The sequence below is a fragment of the Canis lupus genome (assembly GCF_048164855.1).
Source record: "Canis lupus baileyi chromosome 16 unlocalized genomic scaffold, mCanLup2.hap1 SUPER_16_unloc_1, whole genome shotgun sequence".
Classification (NCBI taxonomy): domain Eukaryota; kingdom Metazoa; phylum Chordata; class Mammalia; order Carnivora; family Canidae; genus Canis; species Canis lupus.
In genome coordinates this window covers 596,816-617,334 of record NW_027326424.1, presented here as the reverse complement: position 1 = coordinate 617,334, position 20,519 = coordinate 596,816, and the positions used below count along the sequence as shown (strand labels likewise).

General features: G+C 39.2%; 2 protein-coding genes across 2 annotated transcripts in view; one reads left to right on the top strand and one right to left on the bottom strand.

Annotated features, from left to right (window-relative positions):
• Positions 1 to 20,519, top strand: part of LOC140629533 (uncharacterized) — a 130,808-nt gene that overhangs the window by 56,110 nt on the left and 54,179 nt on the right. The window lies entirely within an intron of this gene.
• Positions 19,157 to 20,519, bottom strand: part of LOC140629514 (leucine-rich repeat-containing protein 37A3-like) — a 50,731-nt gene continuing 49,368 nt past the window's right edge. The window contains 1 exon segment of the mRNA XM_072819030.1: positions 19,157 to 20,430. Within this exon segment, the coding sequence (XP_072675131.1) occupies positions 20,164 to 20,430 (267 nt within the window). The 3' untranslated portion in view covers positions 19,157 to 20,163.

Here is a 20,519-nt window from a genome sequence, read left to right as displayed (position 1 = left end):
TTTGTATTATTCATGAAAATGCAGTCCTCCTACTAGTACAATCTGGTAACACTGGAGAAGCAAATGATAAGATAGTGTGATATTATGAAGAAAGTCATGAAAAAGTTGAAATTAGGGAATAATGTCACATTCTTACAAAAGAAAAATCTCTGCTAACTTCTATAAAGAATACATTTCCGAATGAATTAGATATGTTCATAATTATTCAAGAAAGGTATGAAATTCATTTTGTGGCAACTACTATAAACATAATTCTCTGATTCAGTATTAGTATGAAAGATAGATTTTAAGTGTGAAGCAAATGTGGTTTTAGATTAAATAAAATCACAAGTGAAAAAGTTACTTTTAATTCTCTTCTGATTATCTGGTTATGCCAGATTTCAAGTTTGAAAATTTTAGCTTGGTGATAATATGCCTATATCATCTTTTAAATACATACAAATGGCTGTTTTTAGCAAATGGATCCCTTCATTTAAATGTACTGTTAGGAATATAAATTACTTAGGCGAAAAAGCTCCCTGAAAGATTTCTGAAGGATGTATATTTGGATACGAAGAGCACGAAGGTCACAAAAATTAGATACTTATTAAATCAATATTTAACACTTGGAACTTTCCCAAGGCACAAACGAAAAGTAACTAATACAGTGAGGTGCCACTCAGAACTTTCTGAAGACAGTGGGATCTTTTCAAAATTGAATGAAATTGATTGATCTCCATTCTATTTATATTTATTGTTGTTTTCTGTTCACATCGGGGTGTGCTGTTTTTCTTTATATGCAGTGCTGCAATGTTTCTAGTTTATATTTTATAAGCTTCATTGTGCATCAATTCAAGGAAAATCTTAAGTAAGTACAAGCACTGATGGCACACAGAGCCAAAAATCCTGGCAGTGGTGTATTAATGATCACAGTTTGGGAACTGTTCTTTCAAGTTCAAACATGCAGTCTCTTTCCTAACTCCCTGCATATGTCTCCATAGTTTCTTGTCAGCATCACCATTAGCCATGAAGCAGCTTGCCAATGATAGTGCAAAGGTAGTGGGAAGAAGTGCCAGGGTAGAGAATGAAATCACAGAATTGTGAAAAGGGTTAAAAGAGAATTTGTGTCTAATATCTTCCGTTCTCACAGAGTCAAAGGACAGTTTTAAGATTGTATCAGTTTAACCTATAACAGCTGACCCTTGAACAACACAGGATTACAGATGCTGACCCACGCCCTACCCCACACAGTCAAAAATCCATGTATAACTTTAACTCCCCAGAAACTTAACTACTAAGAGTATGCTGTGACCAGAAGCCTCGCCAATAACATAAATAGTCAATTAGCATATTTGTTGTAAATTATTATATGCTGTATTCTCACAATAAAGTAAGCTAGAGAAAAGAAAATGTTATCAAGAAAATCATAAGGAAGAGAAAATATATTTATAGTATCATCCTATATTTATCAGAAAAGATCCATGTATAGTTCAAACTCGTGTTGTTCAAGGGTCCACTATATATTTGCCTACTGAACCACTCACACTGTTAAATGACATGGTAAAAGATTTTATTATACAAGAAACTGTGTGCTATTTCTTAAAGCACTGACTCTTTGATAAAGGTTGTCTTTAGTTATCTTGTCCTAACTTCTCATATGTTTAATCTTAGCATTTATGTGGTTAGCAATTTGTTAATAAGCAAAGGGAAGTGTGCACATTTGTATTTTATGCACAGATAAACGTATACAAAATTATATACATACACATACACACATTTAAATTATTGTTTAAAATATGCAGCATGGGGCTAACATAGCATAGTATCTCATTTCAAGGACCAGATTTATGCTAAGACAGAGAAGTTTTTGAAATGTCACGTTGTTTTGGAAAGCTACATCAGACTCTCTCATGACCTATTTGAATGTGGGCCTGCATGATAAGAGTGTTAGCCATGGAATTTAGACTGTTTTATTAAGTTTAGACTTGTTACATCCTTTTTTTTTATTATTTTTTTATTTTTTTAGAGAGTGACAGTAGAGGCAGAGAGAGAGAGAGAGAGACAGAGAATCTAAGTAGGTTCCTCCCCTAGTGCAGAGCCCTGAGGTAGGGCTCAGTCTCACAACCCTGAGATCATGACCTGAGCCAAAATCAAGAGTCAGATGCTCAACTGATTGAGCCACTCAGGCGCCCCAAGAGTTGGTACATTTTTCCTCAGAATGGCTCATTTTCCAGATGCCTATTAGTAAATCAGATTTTTTTAACTGCATTCCTTCTCTAACATGTATCAGTGTTATTAACACCAAATACCGTCCTATGTTTAAGTATGTAGATAATGGCTCTCTCTTTCCAGAATCCTTCTGATGACAAATCTGTTGTAACTGATGAACTGTCATCCACACAGGAAAATCAAAATGACAAAATTCTTCTGAGAGCCTGCCAACCATGCTTCCTGTAAAAGGGTCACAGTTAATTGGTTTGACCTGAAGTTAGGTAGAATAGTCACAACTTAGATAGGTTTTGTAACTCTTCTGCTGATAAGTTTATAGTTGCAGCCTGGTTGTTTCATACTTATGAGCATAATTGGGACACCTAAAATAAGATGAAATTGCTGAAGCTATATTTCAAGTGTGAACTCTGGGAAAACTAAAAACTGAGCATTTCTAGTTCATGTGTGAGTATATAATGAGCCTTGCTAAAGTGACATTTCATAAAGAGTGCTGCTTTGGTTGCCCACTTTAAGCATCAGAACTTTACTGCAGGACCCATCTGGCACAGGTCTTAATTGGTAACAAAATCTGGAAGCCTTCTTTCCTTGGTACTTTATGAAAACAACAAAAAGATGAACTGATGAGGTATCTATTTTGCTTTGAGATAACTCATAATTATTTACATCAATAAATTGCTGGTGTGTGGGTCCTGTTCCTTTTCTTGAGGAACTAGTAAAACTCTTAGTCAGCTCAGACTCCTGTGTTCAGTTCAGATTCTCATTTTTATATGTTCATCTAGGATTTGTTGATTCCTTTTGAGAATCCCACATCATATTTATCCCAAATGAAATTAGTCAATTCCCTCATAGAAAATTTTAAACATTTAAAAAATTCAGTGTCAAAAGCATCTGCTTAAGTATGCTTGAGTAAAAATATTTTTACTCCACTCTTCTCCCCAAAAGTCCCTTAAAAATCACCATAAATCAGGGTGCCTGGCTGGCTCAATTGGTAGAGCATGCGACTCTTGATCTTGGGATCATGAGTTCAAGCCCCATGTTGGGTATAGAGATTATACGTAAATAAACTTAAAAAAAAATCACCATACACACACACACACGCACACACACACACACACGAAGAAAAAAGTATCATTATCTGAAATAGATATAGAAATTTTCAGTTTTGAAAATTGAGAAAAACATGATTTTTTATTTTTTTGATTTAACTCTTATAGGAAAATAAAATTCTTCTTTTTTATTAAAGATTTATTTATTTATTCATGAGAGACACAGAGAGAGAGACAGAGACATAGGCAGAGGGAGAAGCAGGCTCTCTACAGGGAACCTAATACAGTACTCCATCCCAGGACCTGGGATCACGACCTGAGCCAAAGACAGACACTCAACCACTGAACCACCTACGCATGATATTTTTCAACCCACTACTGAATGTGAGGGCGATCTGTCTGCAACATCTGTTACCCTATTAATCACCAGGGTTGATTAGGCTGATGTGGCTGGCTAGGCAGGTGTCCTGTTCCTCCCTCACTGCTCCATATGCGTCTCTCCAAAGTTCTATCTCCTGGATAGAAGAGAACCATCCTTTGGGCTAAGTGTATACAAGTGGGCTCCCCTGCTAGAACCACCAAACAAGCTCTCAAGGTCCATTTGTAGGAGAAGGCAAAGTAGTCAAGCTTCTAAGACTTAAGACACATCCAAATGAGGTGCTATATGTAGCAGTGTTTCTTTCTTAAAAAAAAAAAAACAAAACCTACTACTAACTCAAACTTTTATTCCATACTTATTACATATGATAGCTGGAATGTTTAGTTTTAAATGCATCTCTCTATTTTTGCTTATCTTTACTTCAGTTCTGATTCTTATACTGTCCTTTAAAAATGGGTAGAGATTATTTGCATTCTGAACTTTGCTTTTAGTTGGGACAAAAACATGATTAAAAAAAATCTTTAAAAATACATATTAGAGTTCAAAGAAAAATCAAAAGACCAAGAAAAAAGAAAAAAAGATCATAAACATGATTTTTAAAAATCAAGAAAACAGAGAAGAAATATTTAGAAAGACTATACAGATGATACATATGAGAGAAACAGATAGACCTCACATTTACATAACCTATTTCTAAAGAGGAAAATGCATTAATGAATAAAATAGTAGAAAACTTTTCCGAAATTATCAAGTTTGAGTTTATAAGTGGATCTGGATCTCAGAAAATATGGGATCTTTAGAAAAACTGATGTAAAATAATTAATGTCAAGATAAATCCTGGTAAATTACTGTAATTTTCAAAAATATACAATCATATATACATCTAAGTTTTTTTAAAACATCAAATTATGTATGAAGAATAGATTCAAGGTGGACCTTATACTTTTTGATAGCAACACCCAGTATCAGAACTTAGATTAGATAATGTCTACTAAATTTTGAGGTAAAGTGAGTTCAATCCAAGAATTTCACGGTCGGTCTAAAGTATTTTGCAAGTATGTGTGAAAAATCTAAGCCAACCAATAGACATTTTCTAGCAAGGAGGTATGTTCCTTCTTTAAAAATCTTACTGGATTTCACAATTCAACCAAGCAAAAGATGAATCCAAACCAAAGGAAGAACTCAGAGTGGAAAACCCATGATTTCATCAATGATAAATGTTGCCTTTATGTGAATTATAGTGAATAAACAGCATATAAACATAATTCTTGATAATTTAAAAATCAAAATTCTGAGTAGAGGAGGGCGGGTGGTCTGATGTGTGATTTCAAGAGGTTCACCAGGGCTTAAACAGTGAATGAATGTGAATAAGGTAGAAACTAGAGACATAAGCAAAGTCAGGACATTCTGGTCTTGAAGCCACAGTAGGACTCCAAATTGGGTTTCTGTATTTTCTGAGAAAACAGAGGCAAGGTCCTGGGCTGAGAATGATGAGGGAAATGATGAGGTCAGAGGTAGGAGAAAAAAGAGGCTTGGAGTACTTGTATGAAGAATAATCAAGAAAGCTTACTAAAGAAAATGAAGAGATGTAGGGCTCATCCAGGTCCTTTCTGGGCTGGTGCTTCTGCATATTGGCGGCCAGTGGCTTCCACCCTCCCCCTCTGGGCACTGAGAATGGCTTCACCTAGAAGAGTAAGCCTTGGCTCTCCTAGGCCCCCCCACACCCCCTGATTGGGGCGCAGCAGCCCACATCTATGACTGACTGGCCTGCCCCAGAGCTTCCATGGAACCTGCAAAAGCCACTTTCCACTTAGAATTAAAACTTTGCTTTTTTCCCCTCCTGCCCCATCCTGCTTTTCTTACGCTCATTTTCCTGTGAGCACTCTCTCAATAAATCCCTGTGCAAGAATTCCTGTCATGGGTGCTTCAAAGAAACCCAATCCATGGCAGAGTTTTCAGGGCAGTTTTGAGAACCAAGTTAATGTTAGATACCAAAAGTTTATAGTGCTCTTGATCTGTACAACCGTGATTTCTCACTGGTGTTAGGGATAGGTCACCAGGGGTAGATCTAAAGACTAGACATTTAGGTTGATCTGTGGTTGTGAATTTTGCCACCTGAGTGAGGTGGAAGGAGCATGGGGTAAAAGCATATTTATGAAAGAGGAGTTTAAGTGATGGGCTTTGAAAGCTAGGCTGGAAAGGAAAGAATGTGCATCCAGGATGGCAATGAAAGCAGGAGGGAAGGTGAAGGAGAGAATGACTGTGGTATCAATAATTTATTAAAGTATATATCTATATACAAATATACATACACTATGTAGTATGCTTTATATACACACTGATGTGTGTGTGTGTGTGTGTGTGTGTGTGTGTGAACTGAGGGAGAGCCAGGAGAATAGAATAGTAGAAAGATAAAAGTTAAAATTCTAAGAGATAGACACTTTATATAAAGTAAGCTGCTTAAGGAATATTTATGGAACAATTCTCAATTTCTTATTTGGCAGGTTTCATTTGGGATATCAGTAGTCCCTAATACAATATTGCTAATAGATTTATTTTATGAATCTGAATCATTAGGCCAATAAAACATTTATCCTTAAGGAGAAATACACTTAAGTAAGAAGTGTTACTTCCTCTTTATCTGCTGAGCCAGAGCACCAGGAAAAGATTGCTGGATACGAGTTTGGATATCTTTCTTCTTTAGAGCAGGAATTCTCAAAATTGTCCAATGGCCCTTCGGTGAATGTGAGGGGGTTCTATCCTGATGGACCAAAGAGGCATCCAGAATTGGAACTCTTTCTTTTTCCTTTAGTTTTCACTTGTGATTTAAGGCTCTGTGTAGAGAGCCAACTAAATGAATTCTTATAATTACTAAGTTCCTAAGCTAACATTCGCACATTCTTCCAGTTTACGGATGATTTTAATTGAGCGTTCTGACTGCAGCTCAACCCTGGAACAGAAAGGTGTAATTTGAAGTTCCCTAGGAAAACAAAAACTGGGATAGTAAGTAAGCCGCGTTTTTTAAATCCCACTTAAATGGCCTTAGTCGAAAACACTCAGAGGCTCCATTCAAAGTAGACCTCAAGTAAATAGCATTCCATTTTATCTCAAAATAAAAAGAAAATCTCCCTGAAGAATCTTTTCCTCCCACCACTACTCCTTCTACGTGCATCACCTCCTAAACAAAGGAAGAGAGGAACAGCATGTCACACTCCCCACCTGGTCAAACTGAAGGGCAGGACTCTAACTTGGAGATATCCTTGATGTCTCTATTCCAAAGGTGATTCAAATTCACTCAAATAAATTTCTGACAGTATAGCCCCCGTATGCAGATTACTTAAAGACATAGATAGAAGTATCTATGTAATATCTAAAATACTGGGTATTTTAGAAATTCCTATATGGTTATTATGACCGATGAATCAAGATCAGAAGATATCAGGTGATTTTCACCTAGAAAAGAGGAATAAGGACTGAAATGGCTTTAAAAATACAGAATTAGTTATAACAGAAGAATAATCAAAGAATAATAGTGGAATGAGTCTGCTAGATTTCATGCATTCAGCAAATATATATGGGGGGCTTCTTATATTCCAGCACTATTCCAGAGACTAGGGATACAAGAATGAACAACAACAACAAAAAATCAGACTGTGTTCTTAAAGGTGAGAAGAAAGACCAGGTGTGGCAATGTGGAAGCAGGATCTTGGGCTTCAAGTACTGCTTACTACTACTGTTCCAGGCTCGGGATAGAGCCCCACACCTCCAGGACAACCTCCAACCTTTTATTGTCAAATGTAAATCATACCACTACCTTCTGATCTTCATTCATCTGTCATAATAAGCCCACAGAGATTTCTGAAATATTCTCAAAAATGTTCTTGCCAAACACATTTTACAGAGCTCAAGTGACTAATGTATAAAATATATTTTCATTAACATAACTCTGCTTCGTACTTTTCTGAAGCTGAGGAAAGGAAGAATTTATCATGAAGAAGGGAGATACAGGACCACACAAGCACTGCGCAGTAACTGCAAATAGGATGCAAACAGTGTATTGTCCTTAAATGTCAAGTTAAGTGACAGCTAGGCCATATGGTATCCATTTGCCTGGTTTAAAATGTGCTTTCAAGTAAAAGAAGCAAAACAAATTGTATTTCAACTAACTCGCTTTTCCCTGGATGAAAAATAACCCTGCCCTTTTTAATCTCCTATTGTAGACAAGAACAAATAGGTTTGCATCAATAACTTCTGTGTGTTTATTGTGTATATTCAAAAACAGTGAGTACCAAATCAAACAGTTTAATGCTCAATTATGTTAAATAGCCCCCATCTGGATTTTTTTTCTAAAATAAATTTAAGTAAATATTGATAAACAACACAAAGCATATCAATAATTTGTTGTCTGAGCTTGTTATTTAGGGGATTAAAATCACAGCTGAGAGAGCAAATAAATATTACAAGTTACACTGCATCATATTTGCTAAACTTCCTAAATTATTAGCAAATCCACTGGGTAAATGCAGCGGCAAAGCACAATCTGTTTCCCGTGCAAATCTGAAATCCACTTACGAAGCATAACAGGGTGTAGATGGGATTTCAAATATATAATTACAGGAGAGTTATTGATTCACCATTTTCATTTCCAAACAGGTCATTCTAAGGATCACCTTGTAGGTTACCCAAAATGAAATAAGAGAAGAGTATATCAGGGTTTGGTCTTTTTTTAATTCATTATTTCCATGTGTACAGATTTGGAGGTCAATCTAACCAGTCTGTACCAAGATGATTAGTGTGAGCCACATAGAACCTATCCTCGAATGAAGTGCAAATAGGAAGTATATGAAGCAAGTTCAGGAAACTGTCCACCTAGAGAAGTAAAGGTGCTTGTAGCAGTATGAGAGCTGGGGGCTGTGGGGGAGAAGCCGTTTCTATGGGGAAGGGGAACTGGCGATCTGCTTCCTTGAATTGAATTGGGGCTTGAATTGGTTAGGAACTTAAGAAGAACCAGAGGAGAAGCAAAGACTTAGAAAGAAGAGTTTGTGTAACCAAGGATCGCAGGTACATTTGTCTTCCATGGAAGGGGAGGATCCCTTTCCTTTAGCTGAGGATCTTGAGCAGAGGTACTCAGAGGGGCCCCTAAAATTGCAGTGGGGTGGAGGATAGAGGGATTTGCTTAAGGAAATGGGAGGTCAGAGGTTTGCTGCTGAAAAGATGAGAGGAGAGGAGAGAAAGGGAAAGGTTGCAAAAGAAGACTAAAGCTAAGGGGAGGGGCTTTCTGTGATGGGCCAGTCTAATATGCAGTGTTAATTATTTCATTCTTTTGGTTGTCTGTCTTCCCATCTCTTGGGATTCTGTATTTCATTTCTTGTAACAAATGTCTTATGTGGGTGGGGTTTTTTTTTTTTTTCCATTGTGGTATTTTTGTTTTGGTTTAGTTTTGCTTTGCTATTAAGTTTTTTTGTTTATTTGTTTGTTTGTTTGTTTGGTTTTATTTGGTTTGGTTTTGCTTTGCTACTAGGTTTTTTTTATTTTTTTGGTTTTGTTTTGTTTTGTTTTGTTATGTTTGGATGGGGTTGTTTGTTTGTTTCCTTGAAATTAAGGAAGAGGGCTGACTTCCATGACTGATTAACTCATATAAAAAAGAACACACACACACACAAAAAAAAGAGAGAACACAATAGCAGGAAGGTTAAGTAGAGCTATAAACTAATCACAGATCCTCCCTAGTGACAAACCACTCAGGTCACAAAAAACTCTAATTGTGCATAAATCCAAAGTGATTCCACACTAACAATTGCTATTACCATCTGTTAATGGCCAGCAGAGCTGTCTGTGTCTATGGCAATTGAAACTTTTTAATACTTGAAGTGATTCTGTTAATGTAACCTCCTTCTTTATTCCCACTACACCACAAATTCCTATAAATCTTAGGGAAAGAGACGCCTGGGTACCTTAGTGGTTGAGCATCTGCCTTTAGCTCAGGGTGTGATCTCGGGGTTCTGGGATCGAGTCCCACATTGGGCTCCCCACGGGGAGCTTGTTTCTCCCTCTACCTATGTCTCTGCCTCTCTCCGTGTCCGTATTTTATTTTTAAGTAAAATCTTTAAAATAATAAGTCTTAGGGAAAGCATTAGATTCCACATTTTGTGTTGTTGATGGCTCAGTTCCCTTTAAATCTCCTTCTTCAAGTGTGTAGAGAGTGCAACTAGTGTCAAGGTTATACACATAAATTAGTTTGGCTGGAGCAAAGCGTATGTTACACAGAGAAGGAGAGAGCTTACCAAAAAGGTTGGGACCCAATTGTGCAGAATCTTGAATGAATGTTTAAGTCAGGAACGATGTTTCATTCAACTATGAAGCTCCCTTGTAATTCAAAAGGCAAAAGCCATTGGGGGATAGTGGGGAGAGGATGAGGGGGCAAATGAATAAGAATTGATATATCCAACCTAAATATCTCCCTTGGGGCCCATATCTATCTATCTGTTTATCTATCTATCCATCTCTGCCTACTAGACATTTCCACTTGGATTTCTTACAATTTGACTGTTGAATTCATCATTTTCACTTATATGTAATTCTCCTACATGTCTCCTATTTTGTTTGGTGATACCATCTTCCTAGCCAGGAATCTGGGAGTCAACTCTGTCTCTATTCCCTTAAGCCATACAGCAAACTGGTCACTGTGGTGTGTTCATATGGCCTTTGTGATATCACCTCAGTTCATTCTTTCTTTTCCAATCCACCACCTCGCATTTGGTTCTGACCCTCATAGTTTCTTCCCTGGATTACTAGAGTAAAACATGCTAGATGAGTCAGACTGCCTGAGTTTAAACCCCGCACCGCACCTCACACCTCTCCGTCTGCTTCAGTTTCCTCATTCATAAAGTGGGGAAATGAAAGCACCTATCGTGAATGGATGAATGAATTATAGAAGGAACAAAAAATAAATTATGTATGTCTTAATTTTATCTGGTTATGAATACGGGGAGTCAAAGTGCAGGGCAGTGCTAATAGGAATATAATGGGAACAATACCTATATATTCTACATAAACAGGTTAAATTAATGTAGTAATAATATGTATTTAATTCAACATATCCAAAATGTTATCTCTTTAGCTTATGGCACTAGCCATAGATCAAGTGCTCAATAGCTGGACACAACTAGTGGTTCGCATTACAGGGTAGAGCAGTTCTAGAGATTATTACATTGGACAACAGTAATGTCAAACTAACAAGAAGAAACCTTAAGAAGTTGCCATGGAAGGCCGCCCATAAAATTATGATTACACAATTAGGCACTTTAAGTACCATATGCACTGACTTTATCTTTCTAGATGAACTATAAGCTTCTTGATGGCAGGGAAAGTCCCTGCTTCCACAGTCGTCAGGATTGAGAGCTCTGCTCAACAGAGCATTCTTGAAACAAGGACTGACTCAGGCAACGCTCAAGCTTTAGCTCCTAAAATGACCAGGACACACCTAAGGAATGAAAAATTCAAGAACATTTTTTTTTTACCCAGTGCTAATGGTCAAATTGCGTCCAGTTGCATGTAGGAGTTAGGAATGGCAGGCTCAGAAATCATTTTGACATAAATCGAGGAACCAGGAATGTATAATTTCTGCCTGAAGCTATTCTCCGGGCTCACCAAGAACGGAGGGTTCAAGGTGGTTATGTTATAAATCTTAAATTCCTCAATGCACTTTTCAGTTAATTCATCTTCAAAGGAAGATGTTTTCATCACTGAGTCGTGAACAGGAAGAGATTAATTTTAAAGGCAAACAAAAGAGAAGAGCCTCAACAGTCCGCTAATGATGCCATTTTCTCATTTCCTGCTTTTGATGTGTTGTGTCCCCGTGAATGATGGGGTAAACTCCAGCTCTAGAAATTCATGTTTCATGGAGAAAATCCATTTCTGTGCCTTGCAAAGCAGAACTACAGGTGCAGCAAGCGAGTAAACAGTACCAGCTGCTCCTTGGCTCTGGTTTCTTAAAGAGAAATTAAAGACCAACCCCAGGTTTGGAGGTAGTACAAAATCCCGGAGAGGACAGTTGAGGATCTTTCTGACTCTGGCCCCAATTCCAGCACCTTCTCCATAGAACAGCGTACCCACAGAGGGCATGCAGCACACCGAGGCTGGACGTCAGAGCTAATTTCTGTCCATATTCTGGTGAGGTTATTTAGTGATAATGTCCCAGCAGGCATTGGTACTTAACCAGGAAACTCATTCTGGGTTCACATATTAAACCTTTATTGTCTGATTTGGGATATGATGTACAGTGTGTTAAAGTATGAACTCGTCATTTAAAAAAGTGAATTCATATTATAGATTCTAAAACAAAGGAGCCATATTCCTACATTATTTGTGTGTGTGACTAGTTTATTCTTTTAGAAAAGGACCCGTGTATGGTCTATCAGAATGAAGAAATATTAAGTTTTAGATACCAGAGGAACAAGCTTCTTTTTACAAAATGTGGATTTGCTTTTTCACGATGAGTTTATGCTTTTAGAAAAGGATCCCAAGGCATAATCTCACAGAATAAAAAGAAAGAAAGATATGTATATGTCAGATGGTCTCGAACAGTGTCACGTGGCCATCTGTGTGGATTATTCTCACCGATTGATTACCTTGTAGTATCTATTGTATGTCTAGTGCCACCAAGAATCAAGGAAACCAAGTGCCAGTGCAAGTGACATAAACAGCAGCCAATAACAAAACTGTTGGTTTTTATATTGCTCCTGAATCATTTCTGACATTTTATTACTTCATTTTGACGTTCTGAAGCTTTTCATGAATTATGAAAAGGAATTTTCATGAGATGGAATTTTCATTAGGTTAGTTATGGTGGAAGCTGAAATGGCCATCTCTAAAATTTTTATTCGCAGACATTCTTCTACCAATTATCAAATTATAAACCTTCACAACTGCTCCTTTTTTAATGTCATAGAAAATGCTGTGGCCCATGATGGGTCACTTGGGAATGGAAAGCAAATGCTAAGAGAACACTCAGTGGGCCTGCCATGCCATTATCTGCTTAAAATGCAGTATGCTCTAGTGACCACTCGTACTAGAGTTTATCCCGATGCATTACCCCAGCTCAGCCCCCTTGTGCTGGTATTGTCACATCACATGCCCATCACCCCCACCTGCTGTCAGGATATGGGTGCGGAGGCTTCATGAAAAGGTGAAGGAGATATCAGGGCACATTTCCTGCCTGTGAGTGGAAGCCAACCTTTATTTTCAAGCTGTGTGTTTTCAGGTAAACAGCCTCTGCCCTGCTTTGTACTGTCGTTTTCTCTTTAGCCTTTGTGATGCCTGGGGAAAAGAAACCGTAGTGAAATACAAGTTCCTTTTGCATGATTTCTTCCCCAAATTCAAGAATGCTTTTATAGGCCAGTTTGTGGGAAATGGAAAGGGCGCGACCCTACATTTTGAAAGGAGTGTGTTGTGCATTCCAAGGAGCACCTGCTCACCTGAAATCGGCCTCGCCTCTGATGGAGGCATTGTGGCAACAGACAGCCAAGAAGCTACTGACAGGCAACCATGACGCTTCCTGGCTTGCTCCACACACTGTGAGCATCTGAATGTTCTCATGGACTCAGAGCAGTAACATTCCTCTCACCACCAGGAGCAGGTTACATTGTTTTCCAGTATTGTAGGAAGTTTTTCTGTGTTCTCCGAGCTCCTGCTCAATCAGACACCTTTGCTGAGTAATCCTGTTGTCTCACTCTGATTCTGCTGTGCCTGTGGTGGAGATCGGCCCTGGAGAGAGCTTCTGGGATCTTCTTTGTATGCCCCTGCCACAGCAATATCATAGCAGACTACAGACAGCTGTTTCCATCCCCTGGCTATGAGCCAGTCCAAATGTGTAGGTCCCATGCATGTCTCAAGTACTTGGTTTGGGGTGTCAAAGGGCATCTGGGTAGCCTCTGAGGACCGGCCAGCTGAGGGCCGTGGCGGGGAGTTGGGAGGTGTGGTGCCTCAGGGGAACCTGGAGGGCTTCTATAGCAGTGTTGCATGTAGACAGGGTCTGTGCGCAGAGAAGTATGAGGTACAGTCCAAACTGTGCTGCCAGACGGGCTCAACAGAAAAATTAAATGGTGAAAGCTAACGATGACAACATTTAAAGTGAGATGAGCAGGAAACTTTTTCGGGTTTTGTTGTTTGTTCTGCAGTTTTTGTGTGTTCGGCTGTACTCATGAAAGCTTGGTTTGGGCTGAGGGAGTCTTAAACTCTTCAAATTTCATAAACCTCTCAGATCAACTTGCCTAGTGATGATTCCAGGTGGAATTGAGAGTTGAAGACCAAGGTCTGTTGCAAGGACTTTTTCCTCATTAAAATGTCCCCTCTTCAGGTTCTCTGTGACTGATTTGGCAGCCTCATCCAGGAACGATCCAAGTGGCTTTCACCTCATTGGTTTTCACTTCATTGCTCTTGGCTTTCTCGGGAATTGTTTAATTGGGTTACTATTGTCTCACTGGCAGAGACCTACAAGGGGGACTCTTTTCTAAAGCAGGGTCTTCCTCTCCAACTCTGAGTGGCCCTAGTAAGGAAATGCAGCCCCTTGACCAGTCCAACCCTTTGTATAAACATACACATGATTCTGGGCCAGTTCCTTTACCTGTATAATTTTTAAAAATAGGAAACCTCTTGGATTAAAAAGACTGATGAGCTTGCCCCAGGATCTCTTCCTGAAAAAATTATCGGGAGACCTACTTACATGAAGGACTTGTTCAAAATGGCATTTCTCTGCTTCCCGTGTCACCTGGCCCTCTGCTTTGAGAATGTGCAAAACTCCTGCGGGAAGTATTATTTACATTCATTCATAGGACTTATCAACTTGGATGTGGTTCCAGACAAGAGAGAAGTAAATGCTATCTTAATAGCAAGAGATCCAGGAAAAAGTCCCCTTTCCAATAGGAACTTTGTATATTTTGCCTTTAGCAAGGAGCTCTTTGTTTTCTGAGCTCCGGATGTTCAATCTGCTGATTGAAGCAAATGCAGCTGAGTCTCCAATGGTGTGTGCAAGTGCTGGATGCTTTATGGCTGAAACAGAAATGTTTCTTGGGGTTCTCTGACCTCGGGCACAACTTTAAAACAAGGTGGTGTTTGCAGCTTCAGTGCCTGCAGGCATGTGGATTCCTGGAGCTTCTGCTTGTGGTTCTCAGCTTGTGAACCCACTTGTGTGTGTTTTGTTTTCTTGGCTTGTAGGGTTTTAAAAGTAGCACAGAATGTACCAGGATAGACTCAGCTGGAGGTGACTAAAAGGAAATCTTGAGGAAACTGGCAGAGAGCTATCCGCTGGTGGGAGATGGGGGCACAACTGAATTGCCTTTCGTCTTCAGTGTAGGAAAGCAGTGTCCTTCCAAGAAGTTAAAAGTGACGTTAACAACTTGAATTTCAGACCAATAGCTCTACTAATAATAACTCAAGGTATGGGGGAATAACTTTCCTTCAACTGTATCTCTGAAAGGAAGAACATAATATGAGCATGCATTTATTAGGCATGTATTATAAGCCAGAAACTGTGCTGCGCTTTCCTACCACAGTATCTCATTTGAATTCTCGCAACAGTGCCTAGGTGCCAGAGGCTTTGATTACCCCATTTTTAAGATCAAGAAACAAGCATAGAGAGGTTAAATAAATTATCCAAAATAACACAAAAAGCAAAGTGGCAGAGCTTGAATGAAAACTCAAGACAGATCCCAAAATTCAAGCTCCAAAGCTTTTGATGCACTTAGTGATTGAGTTTAGGTCTTAGGCAAGTCCAAGTTGGGGGATAGGTGGCACAGGAGCACTAGGGAATTGGTTATTCCAGGTCTTGCTACCAGTTGCTGCCTACAAACAGAATTTCTGACCACAATACTCATGAAGAGATAAGAATATTAACAACATATTTGGGGCACCTGGGCGGTTCAGTGAGTTAAGCATCTGCCTTTGGCTTGGGTCATGATCTTAGCATCCTGGGATAGAGCCTGGTATCAGGCTCCTTGCTCAATAGGGAGTCTGCTTCTCCCTTTCCTTGTCCTTTTGCCCTCCCTTCCACCCCTGTGCTTGTGCTAGAGCACTAACTCTCTCAAATAAATAAATAAATAAATAAATAAATAAATAAATAAATAATCTTAAAAAATAGAATATTAACATATTTAATCAAAGGTATGCACTTTTCAATCTAAAATACTCAATGCAGGTTAGCTTGGAGAGAATAACATTTTTATACACACACAGACACACAAACACATACATACAAACACTGCAAAAACCTACTGTGACTTCTATTGGGACCTCCTTAGAGTCTGTCATTTATGTCAATATAATTAAATCTTCAAATCATGGGGGAATGGTGTTATGGTGTTATTATGGTGGGCACTGACTGTGTAAAGCTAAGCTTCTTTAAGTTACAGAATAGCAAAAAACAAGTAATCCACAATAGGACAATGTCTCATTCTGGTCTGACAAAGTGGTTTCTCTTGGAAAATAGTGGGGACAAAAAAAATCTAATTCCAACATGGACCATAATAGTTTAGATGTATTGTTCTACAGAAAAGCAATACTAATTAGATAAATTAACACAATGATTTCATGTGAGTCTCTCTATATTTTCATTTGTGTTTCTGGAATGGAGATGGCTCCATTTGATATTTTTGTTGTTGGGCATGGGGAATTAGCTTTTTTTTCTCATGGCTCTTTTATAGTCCTGGGGAGGAAGACATTTCATTTCCCTAACCTTACTAGTATAAAATCATACTTTAGGGTGTACTCTTCTGACTTCAGAGCCTGAAGTGCTGTCCCAGAAAGCAATCGGTTCTCCTCTCTGTCTCTCATTCTCTTTCTCTCTTTCTCTCCTTCCTTTTCTCCCTCTTTTTCAAAACTAGTTTGGACCAAATGCACATGACAATTAGAGTCTCCATAGTATCTGGATGTTCAACCAAATGCCTTTCATGGCTCTTGCTATAACCCCTGAGACCATTGTGCTCTGCCTTTATTTATCTCATCCCTCTCTTATACATTTCCTTATTCTGATATGGATAATTCCTGCCACCAGGCTCATTTTCACCTCACCTATCCAACCCACTGTAATTCATCTTCTGACCAATGAATCACACACGTTAGAGTCCCCATTCCATCAATCACCATGGACCTGCATTTTCAAGCTCTCAGAGAAAGAGTTCTCCACCTTTCTGGAACCAAAGTAAGCCAAAGCCTGGCAGGATGGCTTCCCGGTTAGGCTCATCTTCTTTCAGGCCCGGGAAGCACTCTGGCAAATGTCCTAGTCCTCATACCTGCTTCAGTATTTCTTCAGGTCATTATATCTGTAATTATCCCTCTCTCCCATCCTCCATAAACCATTGTTCCTTTCTTCAAGGCAGCTCTACTCACATCTCACTTGAGATCTTGCTCTTTGTTCACTAACTTCTTTAGCTTCCTGCTGAAGAGGTACCCACACAATGAATTGCATCTGGGCCCCTTCTTCTCTATCTTGGAAGGACTGGATTCCCTTCGACAAACCAGACACTTTTGTGTTCCATCCTATTTCTTTCTGAGTTCAAGAAGACCTCAGGGACCTGGTTCCATTACTAAAGTGTCCTATTCCCGATATCTCCTCTTCTGTGGTCCTTTTGTTTCTATTAGCTCGAATAAACAATGGAACAAACCAAACCAAACCAACAACAATAAAACACATGAGGGGAAAAACTTCTTTAACTTTTCAGTCTCCAATTATTTGAACCAGAAATCAAGGATTTTCACTGTTTCCTCTGCCTGTGTATGCACGCCATCAGTTCATTTCCCATTTCTATGAACCAGTACTTCTCAACGTTTAAAGCACTCCTGGGGATTCAGATTTGGCAGGTCTGAGGTGTGGCCACAGTGTCTGCATTTTTAAGAAGCTCCTGCTACTCTGCTGCTCCCTAGATCACTCATGGTATGGAAGACTAAAGATGCTTCCAACACACTTGGTAAGATTTCAGGAACAAATTTTGAAAGAATACACACAATTATTTTCCATAATTTTTATCCAATTGCTTGGAGAGAACATTCTAATCTTAACACTGGTAATGCAATCACCATCATTTCACTGATCTAGGTGCTATATTAGGTTTATTTACCTACATTACATCATTGGTCTTTATAATACTCAAAGTAAAGATGAGGAAATTGGAGTTTAGTGATGCTTGGGTGGCTCAGTGGTTGAGAATCTGCCTTTGACTCAGGGTGTGATCCCGGGGTCCTGGGTTCAAGTTCCACATCAGGCTCCTCACAGGGAGCCTACTTCTCCCTCTGCTTATATAGCTGCCTCTGTGTGTGTGTGTGTCTCTCATGAATAAATAAATAGATTAATTAATTTTTAAAAAAGGAAACCGGAATTTAAAGAGGTTGAATGACTTGCTTGTGTGCCAAACTGACAAGAAAGAAAGAAATGATTCAAATCACCATTGTTAGAATAGTTAGCGTCCATGCCTCTTAAAATATTTTGAATTTATACTCCATTTTCCCTTTTATTTATTTCCTTATATCTTATCCTATTTTTAAAAAAGATTTATTTATTTACTTTAGGAGTAAATAGGGTCAGAGGGAGGGAGAGAGAAAGAAGCCCAAGCAGACTCTGAGAGTCTGAGTGTAGAGCCCAAACCTACAACCTTGAGATTGTGACCAGAGCCAAAAGCTTAACCAACTGAGCCACCCAGATGCCCCCTTTCTTATCCTATTTTGTCCCTCTTCACTAATGACTGGGTGTTAGAAAGTAATTTTTGTCTTTAGAGAAAAGTATTACCTATTTCTCTACAGAATAGAAACACAAGGGATAGAACATTTAACTTGGCAATCCACTTATAAAGAACAGTAAAATGTGGTTCTGAAATCAGACTGATTATGTTTAAAACAAGGCTTTGCCTCCTCATTTGTGACCAAATTATGTAACTTCTCTGTACCTCAATTTTCTTGAAAAGACAGGGAAAGAATAAAATTTTTCTCATAGGTTGTGAGAAAGATGAAATGAAATGAAGCCTCTTATAAAATAAGCTAGCACCTGGCAAATGACTAATGCATGTCAGGAGTTACTCTTCCTATTACCATTACAGTTATTATTTACTATTCTTATTATTGTGGATTTTAAAAAAAAAATCTATTCCTGAGATGATGATGGTGATTACCCTACTGAGACTGAAGGAGGTAATTCAGCCAAATGATCTATCATTTTGGTCTGCTAGTTCTGTCCACAGACTGAGTCTGCAGAACTCCCCTGGTGCTTGAAATTCTGCAGACCAATTGCTCCTCCATCTCTTAATCCTCTCCAAGAAGATAGAGCAGTTAATGAATTAGCTTGATCTATCTCCTTAAGCTTTACTGTCATCAGCAAATTACCCTAAAGAATATTATAAATGAACTTTACAAATTAGAAACCATGACCTTAAATTACTTCCTTCCTCCCTCTATTCCCTCTTTTCAAAAACTTGCAAATCTACTACCCATCAACTTAGTTCTGTCGGACAAAATTTAATCAGGCATTTCTTATACAGAATTGTATGCAAAAACTCTTTAATAGGATTTGTAGTTTTGTTTGCTGGGATTACCCAATGACTTCAACTGTAACAATTATTTAAAGAAAAAAATAAACCTTGATCAGAGAATTATTATAGGATTAGAGTCACTGATATCTTGAATCTCTGTGATTCTTGTTGATTTCATTTCGTAAATTGCCTGAATTGATATAATTGATGGACTAATCTTTATTATGAGGCAGAGATGAGCTCCACTGCTGGCTTGGAGAAAGTTCAGTTTCCTCAGGAAGATCTCCAGTCTGCGTTGGGACTCCCTGCTGGACTGGAGAAGGTTCAACATTTTCAGCAGGGGCTGGAAGTTGTTCTGGAAACTCTTGCTGGATTGCAGAAGGTTTCAAGTGTTCCTGGGACACAGCAGACTGAGCTGAGGCCTCTTGTTGGGGTAGAGAAGTTTCAACTTCATTAGTGGACTCTGGAGTTATAAGTGCCAGATCCACAGGTTTAACAGTGACTCTGGGGGAGAGTAAAAGCTCAGCTTGACTCTGACCTAGAGGAGAAACTGTTACCACATGATGCTCTGGAGAGTGAGCTGGACCCTCCTGCTGGGTTGGGGATGGTTCAACCTCACCAGAAGGTTCTGGATGCTGAGCTGTGGCTTCTTGTTGAGTGGCAGAAGGGTTAACTTCCTCATAGGTGTTTAGATGCTGACTTGGGGCTTTCTGATGGGTTGCAGAAGGTTTAACCTCCCCTAGGGGATTTGGATGTTGAACTGTGGCCTCTGACTGGGCCGGAACGGGTTCAATGCCCTCAAGGGACTCTGGATACGGAGCTGGGGTCTCTGTTTGGTTTGGAGAAGGCTCACCCTCCTCTGGGGTCTGAGGGTGCTGAGTTGGGGACTCCTCCTGGATTAGAGGAGGTTTGATCCTCTTGGAGGCCTGTGGGTGCTGAGCTGGGGCTTCCTGTTGGATTGGAGAAGGTGCATCCTCCTCGGAGGTCTGTGGATGCTGACCCTGGCTTTCCTCCTGAGTTAAAGATTCACTCTTCTCAGGCATCTGTGGAAATTGAGTGGAAGCCTCTTCCTGAGCTGGAGATGGTTCTCCCTCCTCGGAGGCCTGTGGATACTGGGTTGGGGCCTCCTGGTGGGTTGAAGAAGGTTTAGCTTTCTCAGGAGTCTGTGCATGATGACCCTGGCTCTCCTCCTGTATTGAGGAAGGTTCACCCTCCTCAGGGATTTGTGGAAGCTCAGCAGGGGCCTCCTGCTGGGGTGGAGAAGGTTCCTTCTCTTCCTGAGTCCCTGGAAGGATTTTAGCTACAGTATTTTAACCAAAACTATTCACATAATTCAGTGTGTGGAAAAAGCTGCTGAGAAAATCTAATTAATCA